Raw genomic sequence first — 17,710 nt, 5'->3', positions numbered from 1 at the left:
TGGATATTTGGCTTAAGGTAGTGTCAGTGCATCACTGGGTTTTCTCTTTAGCCTCTGTTTTCTCTTGGTATGGATGACTGGAAGGTTGTTTATTATGAATATAATTGTTCTTGGATGGTGACGCTTCCATACCATAGATGGTAGAGGGGTTATGTGAGAGCTTATCCCAATCTGCTTCGCTGCTTGTAACCTGTTTTGTCTTTGCCCATAAGATGTGGCTCTGCTGTGTTTTTTATGAGGAAGGATCCCACAAACACGAGTTCTCTAACACATCAGCTCTGCACTGAATAAACTGAGCACCTCCCAGGGAAATCAAATCCAATATAAAGAATCCACAGTCAGTAGGAAGCTGAGCTTTGAAGTGTTTCTATTGAGAACAGTATGCAAAAGTAGTCAGAATGAATACAAACACGTGCACACACACACAAGCACATACACATGCACATATATGCATAAACCCCAAGTTTTACGTCCACTGTGCCAAAAGAAGTGTCAGCAAATGTGGGTGGCAAGGAGACAAATGGACCCAGAAATATATGGAAGAAAGTGTTAAGGGGATAAAAGAGGAACAGAATAATCAAATCAATCTTTGGGCAATGCTGTACGATAAAGGGGGATTTGGGAAAATCATTGCAATTTGAAAGTGATCAGATGAGCAAATGGTAACCCTGTTTGCAGGAAAAAAAGTCTATCCAGATAGGTTGTGAGGGACATTTTGATGTAAATCCAGCTTCTTTGGATATAAAGTGAAGAACAGGCCAGCTCCACTGCCCTGTGAAACTGCTGTAGGGGTAAACTCGTGTGAATTGATAACTTCCTTTAGTTTTTTCTGATGGCTTTTTGTGCTATTCATGTTTCTGGGTGACATCCACGTGGCTTCAGGTGCACATTTGTGCCTGCATTGAATGCATGTCTATATAATTAGCTGAATTAGGACCTAATGAAACAGATTTGGATCATATTGAGCGTTAGGTGTCTGTGCTGTAACCCAGCAGACAACACACTCACTCCTCTCTGAGACTGTAAATTACCACTAAAGAGCAAGTCTGCAAAGGTTTCTGTCCATAGCTAAAGCAAAACACAGGCTTGGGCTGGCTTTCTCTAAAGAAGAGAATTTCACTCAGTGCACTTTAGTTTTGAAGAGTGGCTGTTAACACGGGAACTTCTTCAAAAAACCTTTTCCCTCTCTGTTGTCACAAGTTGCACTGACTTCCAGATGAAAGCACAACACTCTTCTCCCCCATTTATTCCAAAGCTGGCACAGCTACAGCATTCCTGTTCAGAATACCCTTTTGGTCTGGGAAATGTCTTGCTTTTGGTGAAACCATTATGTAGTGGGAGGCTAAACTCAGTGCTAAACATGTGCTTCTATGGGTTTATTTCTTGTGTCTTAAAGTAACTCCTCTCATAGAAGCTGGGATGGTGACCTTGCCAAGTCGTTACCCAGGGTAAGGTCTCAAGGAGGAGTGAGTTTTGGTGCCAGTTTAATCATCTCTTAAACTTACACGAGCCATGCTGACCACATCACAAAGGGGACCACTGTGAGGTGTATGAAACCCCCAACCTCTTAGTTCACTTTTCACAGTTGAACCTGTGCTTTAAAGTTAGTATTTTCAAACCTGCTCAGCACTACTCTGCTTTTACTCCCACTGGGAAAAAAACAAAAGGCCACCCCTAAATGTTTGTAGAGAGGTAAAAAACATCATAGAATTACAGAATGGTTTGGGCTGGAAGGGACCTTAAAAATCATGTAATTCCAAGCCACCTGCCATGGGCAGGGACGTCTTCCACTAGAACAAGTTGCCCAAAGTCCCATGCAACTAGGTCATTGAGCCCCATAAGTGGCCTTCTTGCTTGGGTAAGAGAGGAGAAGCCTGGCAGCAATACAGGTAATCTGGATGAATTTAGACAAGAAAGGCTTTCAGAAATGAATAGCAAAGGCTGGCCATTCAGATAAATTCTGCTCTTTACAAGTTTAATAACAGAAAAGTTCTCTAGTACCCAAGTGGGATCTTGTTACACAGGGCTGATTTATTAGCAGGGAGTTGAATTTCTCTCCCTGTGCAGTGAATCAAGCAAGAGACACACTATTGAAGCTAATTCCAGTCCCTTGTTTTTCTCTCCCTGATTTTCCACTGTGACATGTTGCTGACACGCTTTTGGATGACAGTTTTTGTTTCAGACATTATCCTTCTCCAGGTTGAGGAATATAGTTGTTCAACTTGCAGGGTGCCTTGCTATTCTCAATAGAAACATTTTTAAAGCTCACCTTGTAAAATATTTTGGGCTTCCAATATGAAATGTCTTCGGGGGAGTAATCACCTGCCTGAAACATAATTTTTAGTGTAAGTTTTCTTCATAATATGGTACAACGTTCCATTAGAATGTTGGAAAGTCAACTCTGCTAGTCTGACAGTTGGGTATGAGTGATAAACTTTGCCATGAGCAAACAATGACTGCTTGGCCTTAGTTTTGAAGAGTGTTTAGCTCACCAGTGTCCAGTGAGGTTGATAAGTGGCTTCCTACTGACTAGGAAGCCTCTTTGTTTTAGCAGAAGGGGGATAGTTGGCCCCTCTTCTGATTTATGTGAGCTGTGTCTGAGATAGTGCCTCAACAGAAAAGATCACCAGTGTTCCCTGTCCTGTAATGTACCAGAGAAAACGTATGTCAGGAGAGAAATTACTTTCAATAGCTTTGCTGTAAGTGAAGTAATAGAAACAATATTGTTGGGAAGAAAACTATGTGGAGAATCTCCAGACTGCTCTTGATAGATGTGTGTAGATGTCAAGATTATCGTGACACCTGCTTATTTTGGCATTGTCCTAAGCAGCCTCCCCAGGTCAGGAAGCACTTAATTTATGAGACCACACTAATATGTTTCATCATTTGAGCTCTTACAGCCTCATTTTGTTTAAAATTCACATTAAATAGTTTGGTTGACTCAGTCTGTTGGTGATTTCTTTCTTTTGGTTTGGTTTTTGCCCTTTGCAAGCAAGGAAAATTATTTCTTTGGGTATAGCCCTGGAATGATTCCTTCTGAGTTTTGTTTTGACTCATCCAATGAACTAAATCAAACAGCTCAGTTGTCTGTGTCAGTTTAGGAAAGTCCTCACAAGCAATGCAAATCCTTTCCTGCATCAATGGATAATTGTAGGTTCAGATGTTTTGCAAACAAATGAAAAAATAGATGTCAAGATTCATTGAGAAATTTAAAGCCAGGTTGTGAACATTTTAGTGCCAGGAGTGTCAGGAATGGATGGCTCTTATGATTTGTCATTAACACTAACTAGGCCCCTGATTTGTTTTAGTACTATACCACAGCTTCAACAATTTGTCAGTATCATTCCATTCTACTTGGGACTGAAAATTGAGTGATTTGCTATGGCATGGTGTGAAATGTCATGATATGATTTGAGCACAGTATCAGCTTTAAGTGATGGAGGGCCAGGTTTTATTCTCTTGTAGCAGTGCAACTGAGAGTAACAGCAGAAAATATCCAAAGTCATTATCAAACATTTCTCTGTATGTATACAGTATAAGAATATATTTGTAGTGTGCTCATAACTTTTGTATGTGGAACACAAGATGGTGCTAGCCCACGTGTACGTTTACACATAAGCAATGCCATAAATGCACCTATATAGGTATATTTCTACTTGCATGTTGGCTTTCAGTACAAAAGCATCTTACATATCACATGTCAATAACTCCTTGTGGTGTGTAATTTATATTCAGACATGTGAAAAATACATCCAATGTGGAAACACAATGCATAACCAATAAACAACAAATGCTGTGTGGTTGGCACTGTACGCTTCTACTTTCACTCACATATCTCTTTAACATGGTCACTTGCAAATTCCTAGGAACTGTCTATTTGCAAGAAATGAGTTACTAACCTTCTCAGTTTTTCAGTGACTTTTTCAAGTTCCTCCTGAGCACGTCTCAGTTCTATTTCAAGGTACTGACGTGTAGAATCAAACTCCGTTTCGAGCATTTCCAGCTTATGGGTAGTGTACGACAGACGCTTTCGTAATTCCCCCTTCTGCTCTTGCAAAGTACTAGAAAAACAAAGACCACAGCTGTAGAATTTAGCTGCTCCTGAAAAGCTTTTCATGATCCACTCTTTGACCGATTCCCTAGAGTATAGGTTGGCACTAAGCCAGAGAATTGTGCTTAATAATTTGTTTACTGCACTTTGAAAACCTTCTGATTTAGACAGTTGACTGTCTTCCCATCTGTCCCTTCCAGTGCATTCATCACTAATTTCTTATTAGCCAGAATGGAATATTTTGTTAAAGAATTCTCAGTGAAATACAAAACACAGTCTGGAGTTTGGTTTCACACAGGACCTTTCATTCTGAGTTTATCTCGACATACTGTGACTGAAGTAGCACATCTCTACAGAGCAGCAACTTGAAATAAACTGTGCAAAGACATTTCCTTGCCAATAATCCAAGTTTTGTCTTATTTGATTCAATTTCCACTTCAGTCCCTGGACATACAGCTACTACTGTCCAGCATTGCATCTGGAGAATGGTAATCAATATTACAGCAAATTTCAAGTTACAGCTCTTTCTCCATTTTCCTACTCACGTGGGAGCAAAGACTCCCCAGCCACAGGAGTGATCCCTCATTTTTCACAGTTCTTCCACTACTAAAGAGCTTTCACCCTGCTTGTATGCTAGCTTCAGTTGCATTCTTTGACAAAACAAAGCAGCAGGCATTAAAATTTGGAGAGAGGAGATTTTTAACTTCATTATTTTCTCCTTGTTTTAGTGATGACATAAATAGCATAAAGCCAGCAGATTCAAGAAAAAAATAACATTGAGGGCTGAAGGGCCATCTGGACCCTAACAGTATCTGGATTTGTAGTAAAGAACCTTGTGAGCCTTCCCTTGCTTTACTGAAGCACAACTGTGTGACTTCAGGAGAGCCAGGCTGCACTTGCCTCGGTTCTTATCTGCACAGTGGAGCTCTTCTGTCCTTTTCTATTTAGATTGTATATTCCTCAGTCTGCTGAGGAAAAAGAAAAGAGGAGACTGAGGGGAGATCTTCTTAACATTTACAAATGTCTAAAGGGTGGGTGTCAGGAGGTTGGGACATCCCTTTTTTCTGTAGTAGCCAGCAACAGGACAAGGGGTGATGGGATGAAGCTGGAACACAAACAGTTCCATTTAAACATAAGAAAAATTGTTTCAGTGTTTCAGTGAGGGAGCCCTGGCACAGGCTGCCCAGAGGGGTTGTGGAGGCTCCTTCCTTGGAGGGCTTCAAGACCCACCTGGACACGTTCCTGTGTGACCTGATCTAGGTGACCCTGCTTCTGCAGGGGGGTTGGACTAGACAATCTCTAAAGGTCCCTTCCAACCCCTACCATTCTGTGATTCTATGATTCTAACATGTTTGCCAGTTGCACAGCAGGTTGGAGTTCCAGTCAGAGCTGGTGTCTCTGGAGGTGACTGCAACTTGATTCTGATACTGTTACTCAACCTCACTGTTGAGCTATCTCTTGGCTTCAGGTGAGACCTCTGAGGCATTACAGAACCGGAGTTTGCCATCATCTAGGGACCAAAGTGCTACCATGTGATGCCTTGTGAACTGCCTTGCTTGGTTTTAATCATATGATAAAAATACTCCTTCATAAACTAATGTCAGACCTGGACTCCTTCTCATGTCAAGTGAGTTCTGCCTGCCATCAGCTTCAGCAGAATAATGTTTTGGGTCTTTAATTAGACAAGAGAGTTGGGAAAAGCATGCCATTCTTCAAGAAATCTTTATCTGAGCTGTCTTCAGTGTGACTGCCTTCCCTACAAGCTGCTGTATGAGCTTCAGTAAGTTAATGCAAAAGCTTTACAGTTGCTGCTTACTTGATCCATGCAGCTTACAGCTAGGAAGCAGTCTAATGTTTTGCCAACACAGTGCTCTATTTCAATTACCATATTGCATGGTTGCAGTTAGATTACCACTTGTATTCTCTTAAAATAATATCTTCTAATTCAGACATTTAATGCAGCTCCAGTAAATGTAATAATTTAGATTTTATGTTTCACTTGGTGAATAAAACCTGCAAATTAATTGGGGAAGAGAGAATCTGAACCCATGCTGCTCGTTTCCTCGTGTCCTCATCCGTACCACCTCACACTGCCTTTCAATTCCTTTGCATCTGGCTTGTTCTTGCTCCTCATCTACCCATCTTGGGGAAGAAGAGTGGTCAGTTTTTCTTCCTGTAGCCTTGGCAACTGGGATTTTCTTCTGTGAAGTGGGAATTAGAATGTCAAAACTCTTTGGAGTGAAAAGCTATTTGATCTCAAGTCTTTTACTGCTCTAAAACCCTACCCACTAGGATCTGTAAAAAAAGCAGACAAGAAGTCCTCCAGCTATGGTTTTGGATAAAAATGCCCAGGCTGTTGCTCTGTGCTGGGCAAAAGCAGTTAATGCAAGTTGAGCAAGACCAAGAGAGGTTGCAACATGCTGCTGCACTGGGGAGTTTTGGCCAAAGGAAGACTTTGACCTCTCTGACATAAAAGGGCTCTGAGGGTACAAACAGTATGGCAATGATGGGGGAATTTAAGTCAGTAGTAGCTGGAGACTGCTTAACAAAAAAGGACAAGGAGGGAAGTTAATAGCCTCCAATAACTTTGCCTTCTGCTTTATCATGTAGATAACTTCTTGCTTTGGGTCTCATCTGTGTAAAGATTAGGTGGGAACAAATCGCTTGACTCTTCAAAGTTGCTCCTGCAGGAATCTGTGGCTTAGACCTATGTGGAGAAACCTGGGCTTCAAAATGTGACTTCTGGGAAAATCTTGGGATTTTTACATAAGGGGTTCTCTGCTTCTTCCAATGAGCTCTGAAGTCACACTCCTGTGCTAACCAGTGGTTTGCAAGTCACTACCCTTTTTGCTCCATTAAAGTATTTCTCTAAAAACAAAGGCAATAAGTACAATGTTAACTATGCAGACTGGTGAAAGAAAGCCTCTCAAGGGAAACCATGTTAAAGGTTTATAAAAAGCAAGTCTTCAGACATTCCAAAGTAGTATTTTCACCAATTAGCCCTGTTTATATTCCTAAAGGTATTAAAAAGACAGGAAAAAATATATTGGCACAAAAATCTGTGCCCACAAACTTTGTAAGGCTGCCAGTAATTGCCAGTTTTGGATTCTGGAATTGCCTCTTGCCAGGGGCTTTGAAAGTCTCTTCCCTCAGGCAGTGCTCCACAACAGGCAGTCAGTGGTCAAAATGGGGATGTTTTTCTCTAGATGTTCTTGCCAGCCTTTATGTTATGCTGAGCATTGGTGCCACTCTGCACATCTTCAGCCCCAGGGAAGGGTGCACAGGTCAATGAGAACAATGGAGAAGGATGTGAGCCTATCTCAGCCTGCAGCCATTGGTCAGGATTCGTTGGCTGGAGAAGATCCAGGTGAACATATTTGCACCGTAGAGGTGCAAAGCTGAGATGCCACGTGGCAACGGCCTGTTCTGAGGAAGGTGTGCTGTAAATCAGGCAGGTTTTCATTGTACCTGTCTGATCTTCTGCCAGCTCATCTGCCTGGCAGATGGCCTGATGACAGAGGAGTGCTGGCATGCCAAGTTGTTCAAACTGCCTGAAGCTTGGAGGATTTCTAGAGCTCGTTACTCTCAGACAGCCCACAAGAGGATGCTCCCTGAGCTGTTACTCTCTCAGAGTAGATGCCCATGGGGCTGCTCTTTTGGTCAAGCATTCTTCAAAACCCCTTGTCTCCACTTCACTGGTCAAACTGCACCAGCAGCTCTTTCATCTCTACCTGCCACCCTGGGGCTTTGCTTTGTACATGGCTCTGCAATGTTGTTTAAAACTGGAGCAAATTGGGGTTTTGAGCTGCTGAAATTCTCCCTGAATGGACTGGTTACACACAGCTTGGAGAGTGAATTCACCAAAATAGGACTGATGGTGTAAGGAGGGAAATGAGCAGTGAAAGGGATGCAAAACTAGGGCAATATAGACACTCATGTCAAAGATACTGAAAAAACATAGTGAAGATTCTCATTTCTGGGGAGTGAAACAGAACCCATTTCCGTTCATTACAAAGGGAGTCTAGTCAAGTAGCTCAGACATAGACAACTGCATCTCATCAGCTAACTCCCCCTCTTCCTGACTCATTACTGTGTGTAAGAGATGAGGTAATAGCATTCCCTTTCTTGTTTGCTTAGATTGCGTGGAAGCCCTTAAAAAAAAGAAGACTTAATGCTTTTAAAGTGTTTATCTGAGCTGTTTTGTGCCTGTGGTGTGTCACACTCTAAACCAGGGCTGCATAGGATCAGGACTTTGGGAGCACTGAGGGAAATCTTAAAAACATATTCTGGAACAGAATTTCCAAAAGTATCTTTTCTGCATCCACTCTGTGGGGTTTTTACGTAGGAAAAGGTCAAAACGAGTCAGCCCTGCACAGAAGCAGAGCACCTGTGAGCCCAGCCACGCTGTGCTGACTTAGGCCACTGATGACAGCCAGGAGCAGTGATGTGGTGGGCAGCCAGAGAGCCTGGAGACATTGTGCACTTGCTTTTCTGGAAGTACTTTCCCAACAGTGTGAGGCTGCTGCAAAGAGATGGCCTGTTTGGCTCAAGCAGAGCAAACAGCCATATCCTTGGTTTCTGATCATTGGATGGAGTCTATTATCACAGAGATGAGGGCAGTTAACCAGATAGGACCCTGTGGGACTTCTTCCTGACGTGCAACTCACACCCCAGGGAGCAACAAGCTGGGGAAAGAGAGCTGTGGGGATGTTTGTGGCTAGAGAGATACCAACAGGTCCTCAGCATAGGAACTGTGATGCTACTCAGTGGAGCAGGACTTGATTGCTAGCTTGATCTTGGGGGTACCAGGCATTTTTGGCTTCAGCAGCACAATCTGATCCATGGAGGATCTCTTATTCCAGCTCAGCTCTGCTGCTGACATGAGTCACACCAGATCTACACGCTGCCCAGAGTGGTCATGCTGCAAGAAATGCACCCAAACCTTGGCTTAGGTGCTATAGCTTTGAAACAATAGTTGTGTCATTGAATCTGACCCCTTAACAATGTTTTTTGGATTAGTAGTTGTTGGGAAATGAAGTTTAAGTGTTTTCTAGATGAATGAAAGATCTTTGATGAAGCAGTAATTGCATTTCTAGGTTAATCAAGTTTTGATTCTGTGTTACATGCTCAGGGTCATGGTTTCAAAAGGCTAATGTCAAAGCTCTCCTCCTTGTCTGCACTTTTAGTAGCTTACCTTGTGCTTGCCTCATCTAATTAGGATGCTCAAATTACAAAGTCTAGATCCAGATTCTGAGACTCCAACCACAGACTTGAAATTAGTTTTATTGGGGAAATAGATGACATTGCTGCAGGTCAGACCAGGAGCCCAGTCTACAAATCCCAATGTTCTTGTGTTCTAATTCAGCAGCTTCTTTTGTATTCAAACAAATGTCTCAGCAAAGGCATATCCAAACTCTACAATAGGCATTTTCCTATAAATTCGGGCTCACACACACTTGCAGTTTTTTACCAAGGTCTGTCAGGTTTGTTTTCATTCAGCACATCCACTAAATCTCACCATTCCTTTCAAAGAACTTTGCTGAATATTGGAAACTTTGGAGTATGAACAGTTTGCCTGTCACGGTGCATGCAGATCTTTCCTTCCTGTAGATAAATATACACACACATCTATAGACAGGTAGCTTGTGGAGTTGGTTTGGGTTTGGTTTGGTTGGGTTTTTTTCCCCCAGTATTAAAAGCTTTCCATTTTCTTTCCAGTACTCACTTTCAAAATAAACAACCTGAAGCTGGGTTTGGATTGTGAGAGGGAAGGCCTGGACATATGTTTCAGAACAAACGTGTGGGTGATCCAAATGTGGAGCTCAGATAGTTCCAGATAACATAAAACAAGTAACACAGTCCTTTTCTTAGGTTCCAGGCATTCTGGCAGAGTTTAAACCACAGAAGAAGGATGCTTTATCAGAGATATTAAAGAGAGTCATTTGGAAGTGTGGGAGGTGGGGAAAAAAAGGAGATGTTTTGCAGTTGAAGTGTGAAGTGCTGTGGGAAAGATCCTTTAGCATGAGAATCACAAAAGTATGGCTGGACTTGGGAAGGTATCTTCTTCATTTAGAATGTGAGTGTCTGATTCTTGCCTAATTCACACAATTGAAAACTCAGACCAAGCAAGAGATATTGTATGGGGAATGGGTCTAAATGTGCTGGGCTTGTTTGTAAGAGGGAGAAAGGAGAGATCTCTTAAAACTGGATTATGTTCTGGTTATATTGACCAGCCAGACTTTTATTGCAGAAGAGGTGACTTCTATAACAAGTATCTGAAGCCCACAGGCACATCTATACAGGAGCATTCAATATTAGTTGTAATATGAGGTGATTAAGAGAGGAAAATTCAGTTGCATGTCGATATGCAAAACACCCTTAGCCGACCAGCTGTCAGCACTGAGTTGTCTGAAGTGGATGCCATTATTGTCAGTGGAACGTGGCAAGGGTTTTGAAACATGCTCATAAAAAAGACATACAAATTGTGCTTTATTTAAATGTACCATCCATAACCTAAGGCTGTGAATGGAGTGAATAGCAATACCAGGAATAAAATTACAGCTTTCAGAAATAGACACTAAAGGTGTTTTGATTGTTTTAAATGAAGTTTCTCCAGCAGGCAATTGTGATTCCCTCCAGTGTGCTGAAAACTGCAAAAGGCAAGTCAAAATGAGCAGTGTGAATCCAGGTCTGCATCTCAGGAGCACATTTCTGTACAGAGCACTGAGAAATCAAAGGTGCAGAGCACCTCATGGAGATGGAAGAACGTGAACTTCCAACTGGGACGTGTCCCATTCAGCACGGGCAGCTGTGCTAACTAGCCCTGCACTGTGCTTGATACAGGGCTGCACAGAGACTGAGCCAGCTCTGATTTAATGCTTCTGCTAACTTGATTTAGATCTGAAGTCTTCAAAATACGTTTCTCTTTCCTATTACCAAGATGACCACTTTTGCTTATGAGACACTTTGGAGGTTAAATACCTGAGCATAGTCAGAGCAGCTGTCTGTGAGAAATGAATGCAGCATACGGGGAAAAAGCAGGAGCTTTGTGCCCAGCTTCAAAGGTGGGTAAAGCAGAGTGAAATAGTGGAAAGACCAGAAGCTGTTATGATCTCTGCCTATTCCCAAACTCCCTCCTAAAGGACCCTCTTAGGGTCTTCCTAAGGTCTGTAGGGGCCGACTGATTTTACCTCCAGCAAATAGGCTCTTAGAGTCAGTGGCTTAAATGCAAACCATTAGGTTCAGTAAGGGATGCTACAGAAGTCTGAATAAAGACTGTCTCTGTTCAATTTGTTTCTCTGTGTTGCTAGAAAATGAAGGGATGAACAGGTGGAAACTAGGGTTGCAAGAGAAAAAAGCAAAGCATGTGATTCAAGGAGGAACACACATTTTCTGACTCATTCTGTAGAGGTAGGAATGGGGTGTTTATTTTCTCATGATAATGGAGGGCTCTGCTCATGTTCATTCCCTACTCCAAATTGTCTCCATTGTCCAAATGTTGCCTAGTGCACTGGACCACATCTGAAACAAGTCTGTGAAGCTGAGAGAGAAGAGAGTTCAATGTGACATGGAAAACTTACCATGTTTTTTCAGTATCTTTGACATGAGTGTCTATATTGCCCTAGTTTTGCATCCCTTTCACTGCTCATTTCCCTCCTTACACCATCAGTCCTATTTTGGTGAATTCACTCTCCAAGCTGTGTGTAACCAGTCCATTCAGGGAGAATTTCAGTAGCTCAAAACCTCAATTTGCTCCAGTTTTAGACAACATTGCAGAGCCATGTACAAAGCAAAGCCCCAGGGTGGCAGGTAGAGATGAAGGTGCTGCTGGTGCAGTTTGACCAGTGAAGTGGAGACAAGGGGTTTTGAAGAATGCTTGACCGAAAGAGCAGCCCCATGGGCATCTACTCTGAGAGTAACAGCTCAGGGAGCATCCTCTTGTGGGCTGACTGAGAGTAACAAAGCCAGCATATGGCCAAGACAGCAGAGACTTGACAGCCCTGACCATTCCTAGCAATGAGGTGATCTTCAGACTTCTTGCTTTCCAGACTCTGCTCTTGACATGACTCTGCAAGAAGATGCATTCCTGTCACAGTCACTGTTTTGTGGCTTTTCAGAGGCCCAGCCTCTATATTTGCATGAAACATTTGGGTAGAAGAAATGGTACATTACAATGTAAAGTTGCAAGGTATGAAAGGGTAAGAAATGCAGCAGAAAGACTGACTGTAACAAATATTTCTTGTTGTAACAAAGGCTATTTGGGGGCTGCCTCACACAAGAAGTGATTTGAAGTTGTTGAACACACGTTGCCTGCTTTTTAATGTCTGGCAGAGTCCTGGCAGCCTGTATCACATCTCACTAGGGATCCCAAACTACCAAGCAGTGATGAGAAAGGTGGGGGAAAAAAAGAGTGAGGTATTGAGAAATTGAGGTAGCAAAATTAGAGGTAGACTTCAATTTATGATTTGGAAGCCAAAGAGAGCTCTCCAGGCGATTGAGCAAGCTGCCTTAAGCTGCAGCAGCTCTCCTTACAGCTTTGAGTGGACAGCTTCTAGATTGCTTTGGTTTGTAGTCATGGATAAGCACTCCCTCTGGAAATTACTGAAAGCAGTCTGCCATATCAGCTCACAAGCTTATAAAGTTATATTTTAATTGTGTTATTAAACCTTTCTCACTTCTGCTTTTCTCTGTTTCCCTTCCTGATTCATCTGGATCAAGCTGTGCTGGAACAGGAATGTGGTTCCTCCTGAACTGTGCTGTTTATTTGTAATACAACATGAAATGAGAATGGGTGAAATCCACTGCTCAGAAGCCAGCTGAAATTTATCTTAGTCCTCCTATTAAAAGGCTGACATTGGAGGTGTGGTAGGGGACTAGTACAGAAATGTGTTTTAGTGGTAGGGAAAGAATTTGGTTCCTGTTTCATTTGGTTTAAAACACCCAGACACGGGTTGATTGACAGAGGTTATCGTCTCTGTTCTCACCTTAGCTACCTCCTTCCTTTCTTGATGCCGCTCTCTTTCCTCTGATTTGAAATTCCTCTTCATCTGGCTCAAGGGACTCGCTTTGGTGGGCTGGCTTAGCTCATCCCATCACAAAGGTTATGCTAAGCAGCTGAAAAAATTAAACATACTCTTTTGGCTTCGGGATCTGTCAGGCAGAATTACTACTGGGACTAGGGGGAGGAGGAACTGCAGATGCCACTGTTCTGTTCCATTATAAGCAGTGTATATTTCCTTCTTTAAGTAACTGATTGGTGTTTCTTGTATTTATATCTGGTCACAGTTGCATTCTGTGCAACTTCTTTTGTGACAGAAGTCCTACAGGACAGAAGTTTCTGTTGTACCTCTAACTTGGATCCATAGGTGCTTGTCTTTAAAACAACACCAATGCCTGTCAGATGTTATTACTAAAGAACAGGAGATAGTGCTGCTGTTGCTTAGTGAGACACATACTGACTCCTCAGACACTTCCAGTAGCCATGGGGACAGTCAGTTCTAGTGCAGCCTCTGTTCTTTATCATGTGGTTCCCCAATCACAGCTTGACACAGAGGTGAGCTCCAGGGGCTTTTTGGAAGACTTTATGGCAGCAGAGTAGATCACTGGTTTGTTAACATAAACAATTAAATACAATGAATGAATACATTGATTAAATAACACTCCTTAGCCTGCACACACCCAAATTCTCAGCTTCTGGTTCAGATTCTGACTTACTACACACAGGCTCATGCAGAAGGTGTTGAGCAGGAGCAATGAGAGCTGCAGGCTGCTCTCTGAATGAACTTATTTCGCCTGAATATTTCAAGATATTTTTAGTTTCCCTACAATAACAAATGATCCTGAGCTCTTTGATCAACTTGATAACACAGCAGAAGAGGAGAAGGGAAAAAAAAAACCAAGGGAGGAATTGCCATCTGTCATCTTTGGCTAATTATTTCAAGCCCTACCTTGTTTTATATACCCCAGCACACTATTTTAGGACTTATTAACTGAGACGTCTTCTACTTCGCAAGAGTATAAATGAGTTCACCTCTAGCAAGTTCCCTGTTGCTCAGCATGTTGTGCCATCAGTTTGTACAATCCAGCCCAATCCCAATCCAATGATTTGTTAATTCAGTCAAGCCTGTTTTGTCCTGCTCCCTCGGCTGAACTGGCTTTCTGGTGTAAACCTCTGTTCTGCTGTTTATTCCGTGGGGGTGTGGGGAAGCAGAGGGAACAGGGCTGCATTCCTCCAAACTCCTGTTAGCACCTTGGCACTAGCTCTTCTGTAGTTTTTGGAGTGAGCCAGTAAATGAAGGAGCTCTCTGCAAGTGTAGAGGGACCAAAGGAGGCAGCAGGTATTCGTCTGAAATATTCTTGCACTATTCAAGTGAAAAGACATACACAACCTGCTTCTTAAGAAGGGACCCAGGAGCCCTCTGCTTCCACCTGCCCTGCACCCAAAGAATGATGCAGAGTGAGGGGGCAGCTTCGTTACTACACTCTCCAAAATACTTCTCTTGTGCCCTGAGATGTGGATTACTTACACACAGGCTTTTCTTTCTTGATAACTGAACTACTTTAGCATTCTGAACGAATTGAGACTTGGCTCTTTAGTCACCTTGTTGAGATTTTGTTGTCTTTTCACTTGATCTTTAAAGGTTAAGATGCACCAGGCTGGATACAATAGAATCTGCCCTCATTTTGTGAGTACTGACAGTCATCATACTCTCCATCTTTCATTCTCACAAACGTTTTAGTTTGTTTTAGTTCTTTCAGCAAGCTGATGTTTTTCAGTGTACTTGAAAAGTAAGTTTCCATACCTATTGTTTTCAGATGTAGGCATGTTGAGACAGTGTGATTAAGATTTGAGTTAATCAACAGGAAAGAAACCAAGGAGCTTTCAGGAAATACTGAAATCTCCCTAAGAATTGGCATCCTTGTGACACTTTAAAATGCAAGGAAATGAAAATGATTTTCCAATGGTTGTTTCTTTTTATATTTAAAATAGAAATATATTTAAAATAGAAACATCTTTTTATGCTTAAAATATGTTATAAATCCTCTGTTTGTGCATTTTAAGCTGAGATAAACTGTGGCGTTGTCTTCCTTCAGAGTAATCTTACTCTCTTTTGAAACTAAGAACTACAAGTGGACTGTGATGGTAGAGAAAGAGGATTTGTTTTAGAAAGCCCAACAGAAAGGCTACTAAAGATCATCCCAAGACTCTGAGCTTTCCCACAGGCACCCGTTTAAAAACACCACGTGAGATCAAACTCAGTGACTACACCGTGGCTGTGTGAATTCATTCCCACTTTAGAAGACTTCCAAATATTCAATCAAACTGGGATCAGGGTCGAATATTCTGCAAAATAGTTTTATAGGTACTGTTTCTATTTCATTTCACTGACTGTCTCCTGCTTTTAACAAGGACAAGCAGCAGAACAAAGCTATTTTTTGCATCAAGCTCATCTAAACCCAAGTAAGAATAGAATGGTTGTGTGGAGTCCCATGCAGCTGAAGAACAGGAATTCAAACAACTTTTCCAAGACCTTTTTTTTTCTTCACTCCATGCCAAAAAATACCAAAAGAATGTCACTTTGTCTTCCCTACATTAGCAGCACCCTCAAGATTAAAAATCACTCACATCACCCAAGGAAAATCGATAGGCTACAGAAAGGCAATTCAAAGCTTAGCTTGACTTTATTTTTCATTTAAGTATTTTCTTCCTTTGAAATATATCTCAATGCTTCATATATCATTGGAAACTATATGATCAGTGAATGGCATTTCTTCTACACACCTGCCACCTGAAATAAAGTCAAACAACAAAGAGTATATTGAGGAGAAATGTAGAAGAGAGTCTAAGCATGAGGTGAAAAAAGTGAGTCACAATTTAGACTTATTTAATGGTCTTCATGGGAGTGTAAACTGGAATCAGTCATAACTTCACTGTCCTTTCAACATCTCTGTGCCTGTAGCATTAAGAAAACCCCTTACTTCAGGAGACCAATGATCAATGTAAACCTGATAAGGGAGAGAGAAGATATACATACCAGCAGCTAAAGAAGATGGGTGAATTACCCAGGTAACTATGGCATCGACAATAAAATACAAAGCATCTGTATTCTAAGAACTAGTCCATCAGAAAAAACATTCACTGGGAGGCAGCTGTGGTTTCTTGCAGCTTCTTAAACAAGTCTCAGTTTTTATAGATGTTAGTAAGAATTATTAGAGGCTTGTTACAGAAACACCAGATCTACTCTTACACCCTCAGTTCAGAAAACACGGAGCAACTGAGCGATGAGAGACTACAGACTGACAGGAAGAAATGAAACATATTTACAGACATCAGAAAGGTAGAAAGAAAGCATAACTTCACAAAACATCACTTATTAGTTACCTGTCCCAGAGAGTAGGTGAAGATTTTGCGAGCCTGCCCTGGAGAATTCTAGGTTGCCATAGGCAGGTTGGCACCCAGGAATTTCGTACCCTGCAGCATGAATAGAGGATAAACCATGGCTAGGTATGGCTCATAAGACATAAGAGTGATAACCTAGCTAGAGTTGCTGCATAGAAGTAGGCTATGGCATAATTTGGTACTAGTTATTGTTTAGGATATCTTACTTTAAGGCAGTATTAAATCTGCAAAAAAAGGTGACGTTAGAGCATTACACATTGAGTGATTCTTCTTGTATGACTATTGTGGGTCAGGATAAACATTTACAATTGACCTTATGATGGCTGTGAATGGATGCTACCCCAGCTGTTTTATTGCAGAAGCATTTGGTCTTAAGATTTGTGAGTCAGGCCCTTATATTTTTGCATTGTGAAAACATCAGATTAAACGAATTTGTGGTTCATTGAAAGGGGGGGTCAGCAAAATTCCTTCTGAGCACCATAGTGAGAACATGTTTAACAGTTTTAATTAAATCTGGGCTGAGGTTCAACTTCCACATACCAGGTTCCATGCACATCTAGCAGCAGCAGAACAATAGCTGCAAAATATTTGCTAGAAATGAAAAGCACAAAGAGAAGCAATCTGAACTAGCAATGTGAGCTATGAGTAACACACAGCAAAAAGCAGATCCAGAGCCCAGGAGAAGGCCAACGAAGCAGGCAAATTAATAATGAGAACTGTTGCCCAACATTAGCATCAAGCAGTGCTGCAAAGATTCAAAACACTCTGTTCAGTCCTTAGTCAAGCAGACTCTGACTCAAGTCAAAGGTGGTTTTCCCTGAGCAAAATCTGAGTATGGGCTGCAGTCTTTGGATACACAGAATACCTCATTGCAGTATTGCTGTCCTCCCTTGCAATATCAGAAATGCAACATAACATGCCTTGAAGGATATACTTAATAAAAGATCAGGCTTTCCTCATTCTTATTTATGAACCAGAGCTTTGTGTAAGCTTTCCCTGTGGTGAGAGATCACTACAGATGTAGCAAATCCTACCTCCCACTATTCACCATCAATTACTAGTGGGTACTGGAAAAGAGAGACCTTCTGGATCACAAACACATCTTTAAATACAGGACACGTTTCAGGAGCAATAACTGCACTACAAAGAGCAACAGAGAATCTCAGTGTTTATGGGAAAGGAGAACTCTGCTGAGTGTCCTGCCACTGCTCTAAGTTCACTCTGGGATTGGCTTTATGTCAGGAACTACTGGCAGCAAG

General features: G+C 41.8%; 1 protein-coding gene across 1 annotated transcript in view; it reads right to left on the bottom strand.

Moving 5' to 3' along the window:
* BEGAIN (brain enriched guanylate kinase associated) overlaps nucleotides 1-17,710 on the bottom strand; it is a 151,440-nt gene that overhangs the window by 57,368 nt on the left and 76,362 nt on the right. Inside the window, exons 3-5 of the mRNA XM_061998405.1 lie at nucleotides 16,434-16,523; nucleotides 3,900-4,061; nucleotides 2,270-2,326 (exon numbers count right to left, since the gene is read on the bottom strand). Coding sequence (XP_061854389.1) covers nucleotides 2,270-2,326; nucleotides 3,900-4,061; nucleotides 16,434-16,523 — 309 coding nt within the window. The remainder of the gene's footprint in view (nucleotides 1-2,269; nucleotides 2,327-3,899; nucleotides 4,062-16,433; nucleotides 16,524-17,710) is intronic.

This window comes from Colius striatus, chromosome 6 (assembly GCF_028858725.1).
Source record: "Colius striatus isolate bColStr4 chromosome 6, bColStr4.1.hap1, whole genome shotgun sequence".
NCBI classification, from domain to species: Eukaryota; Metazoa; Chordata; class Aves; order Coliiformes; family Coliidae; genus Colius; species Colius striatus.
This window is presented reverse-complemented; position numbering and strand designations above follow the sequence as displayed.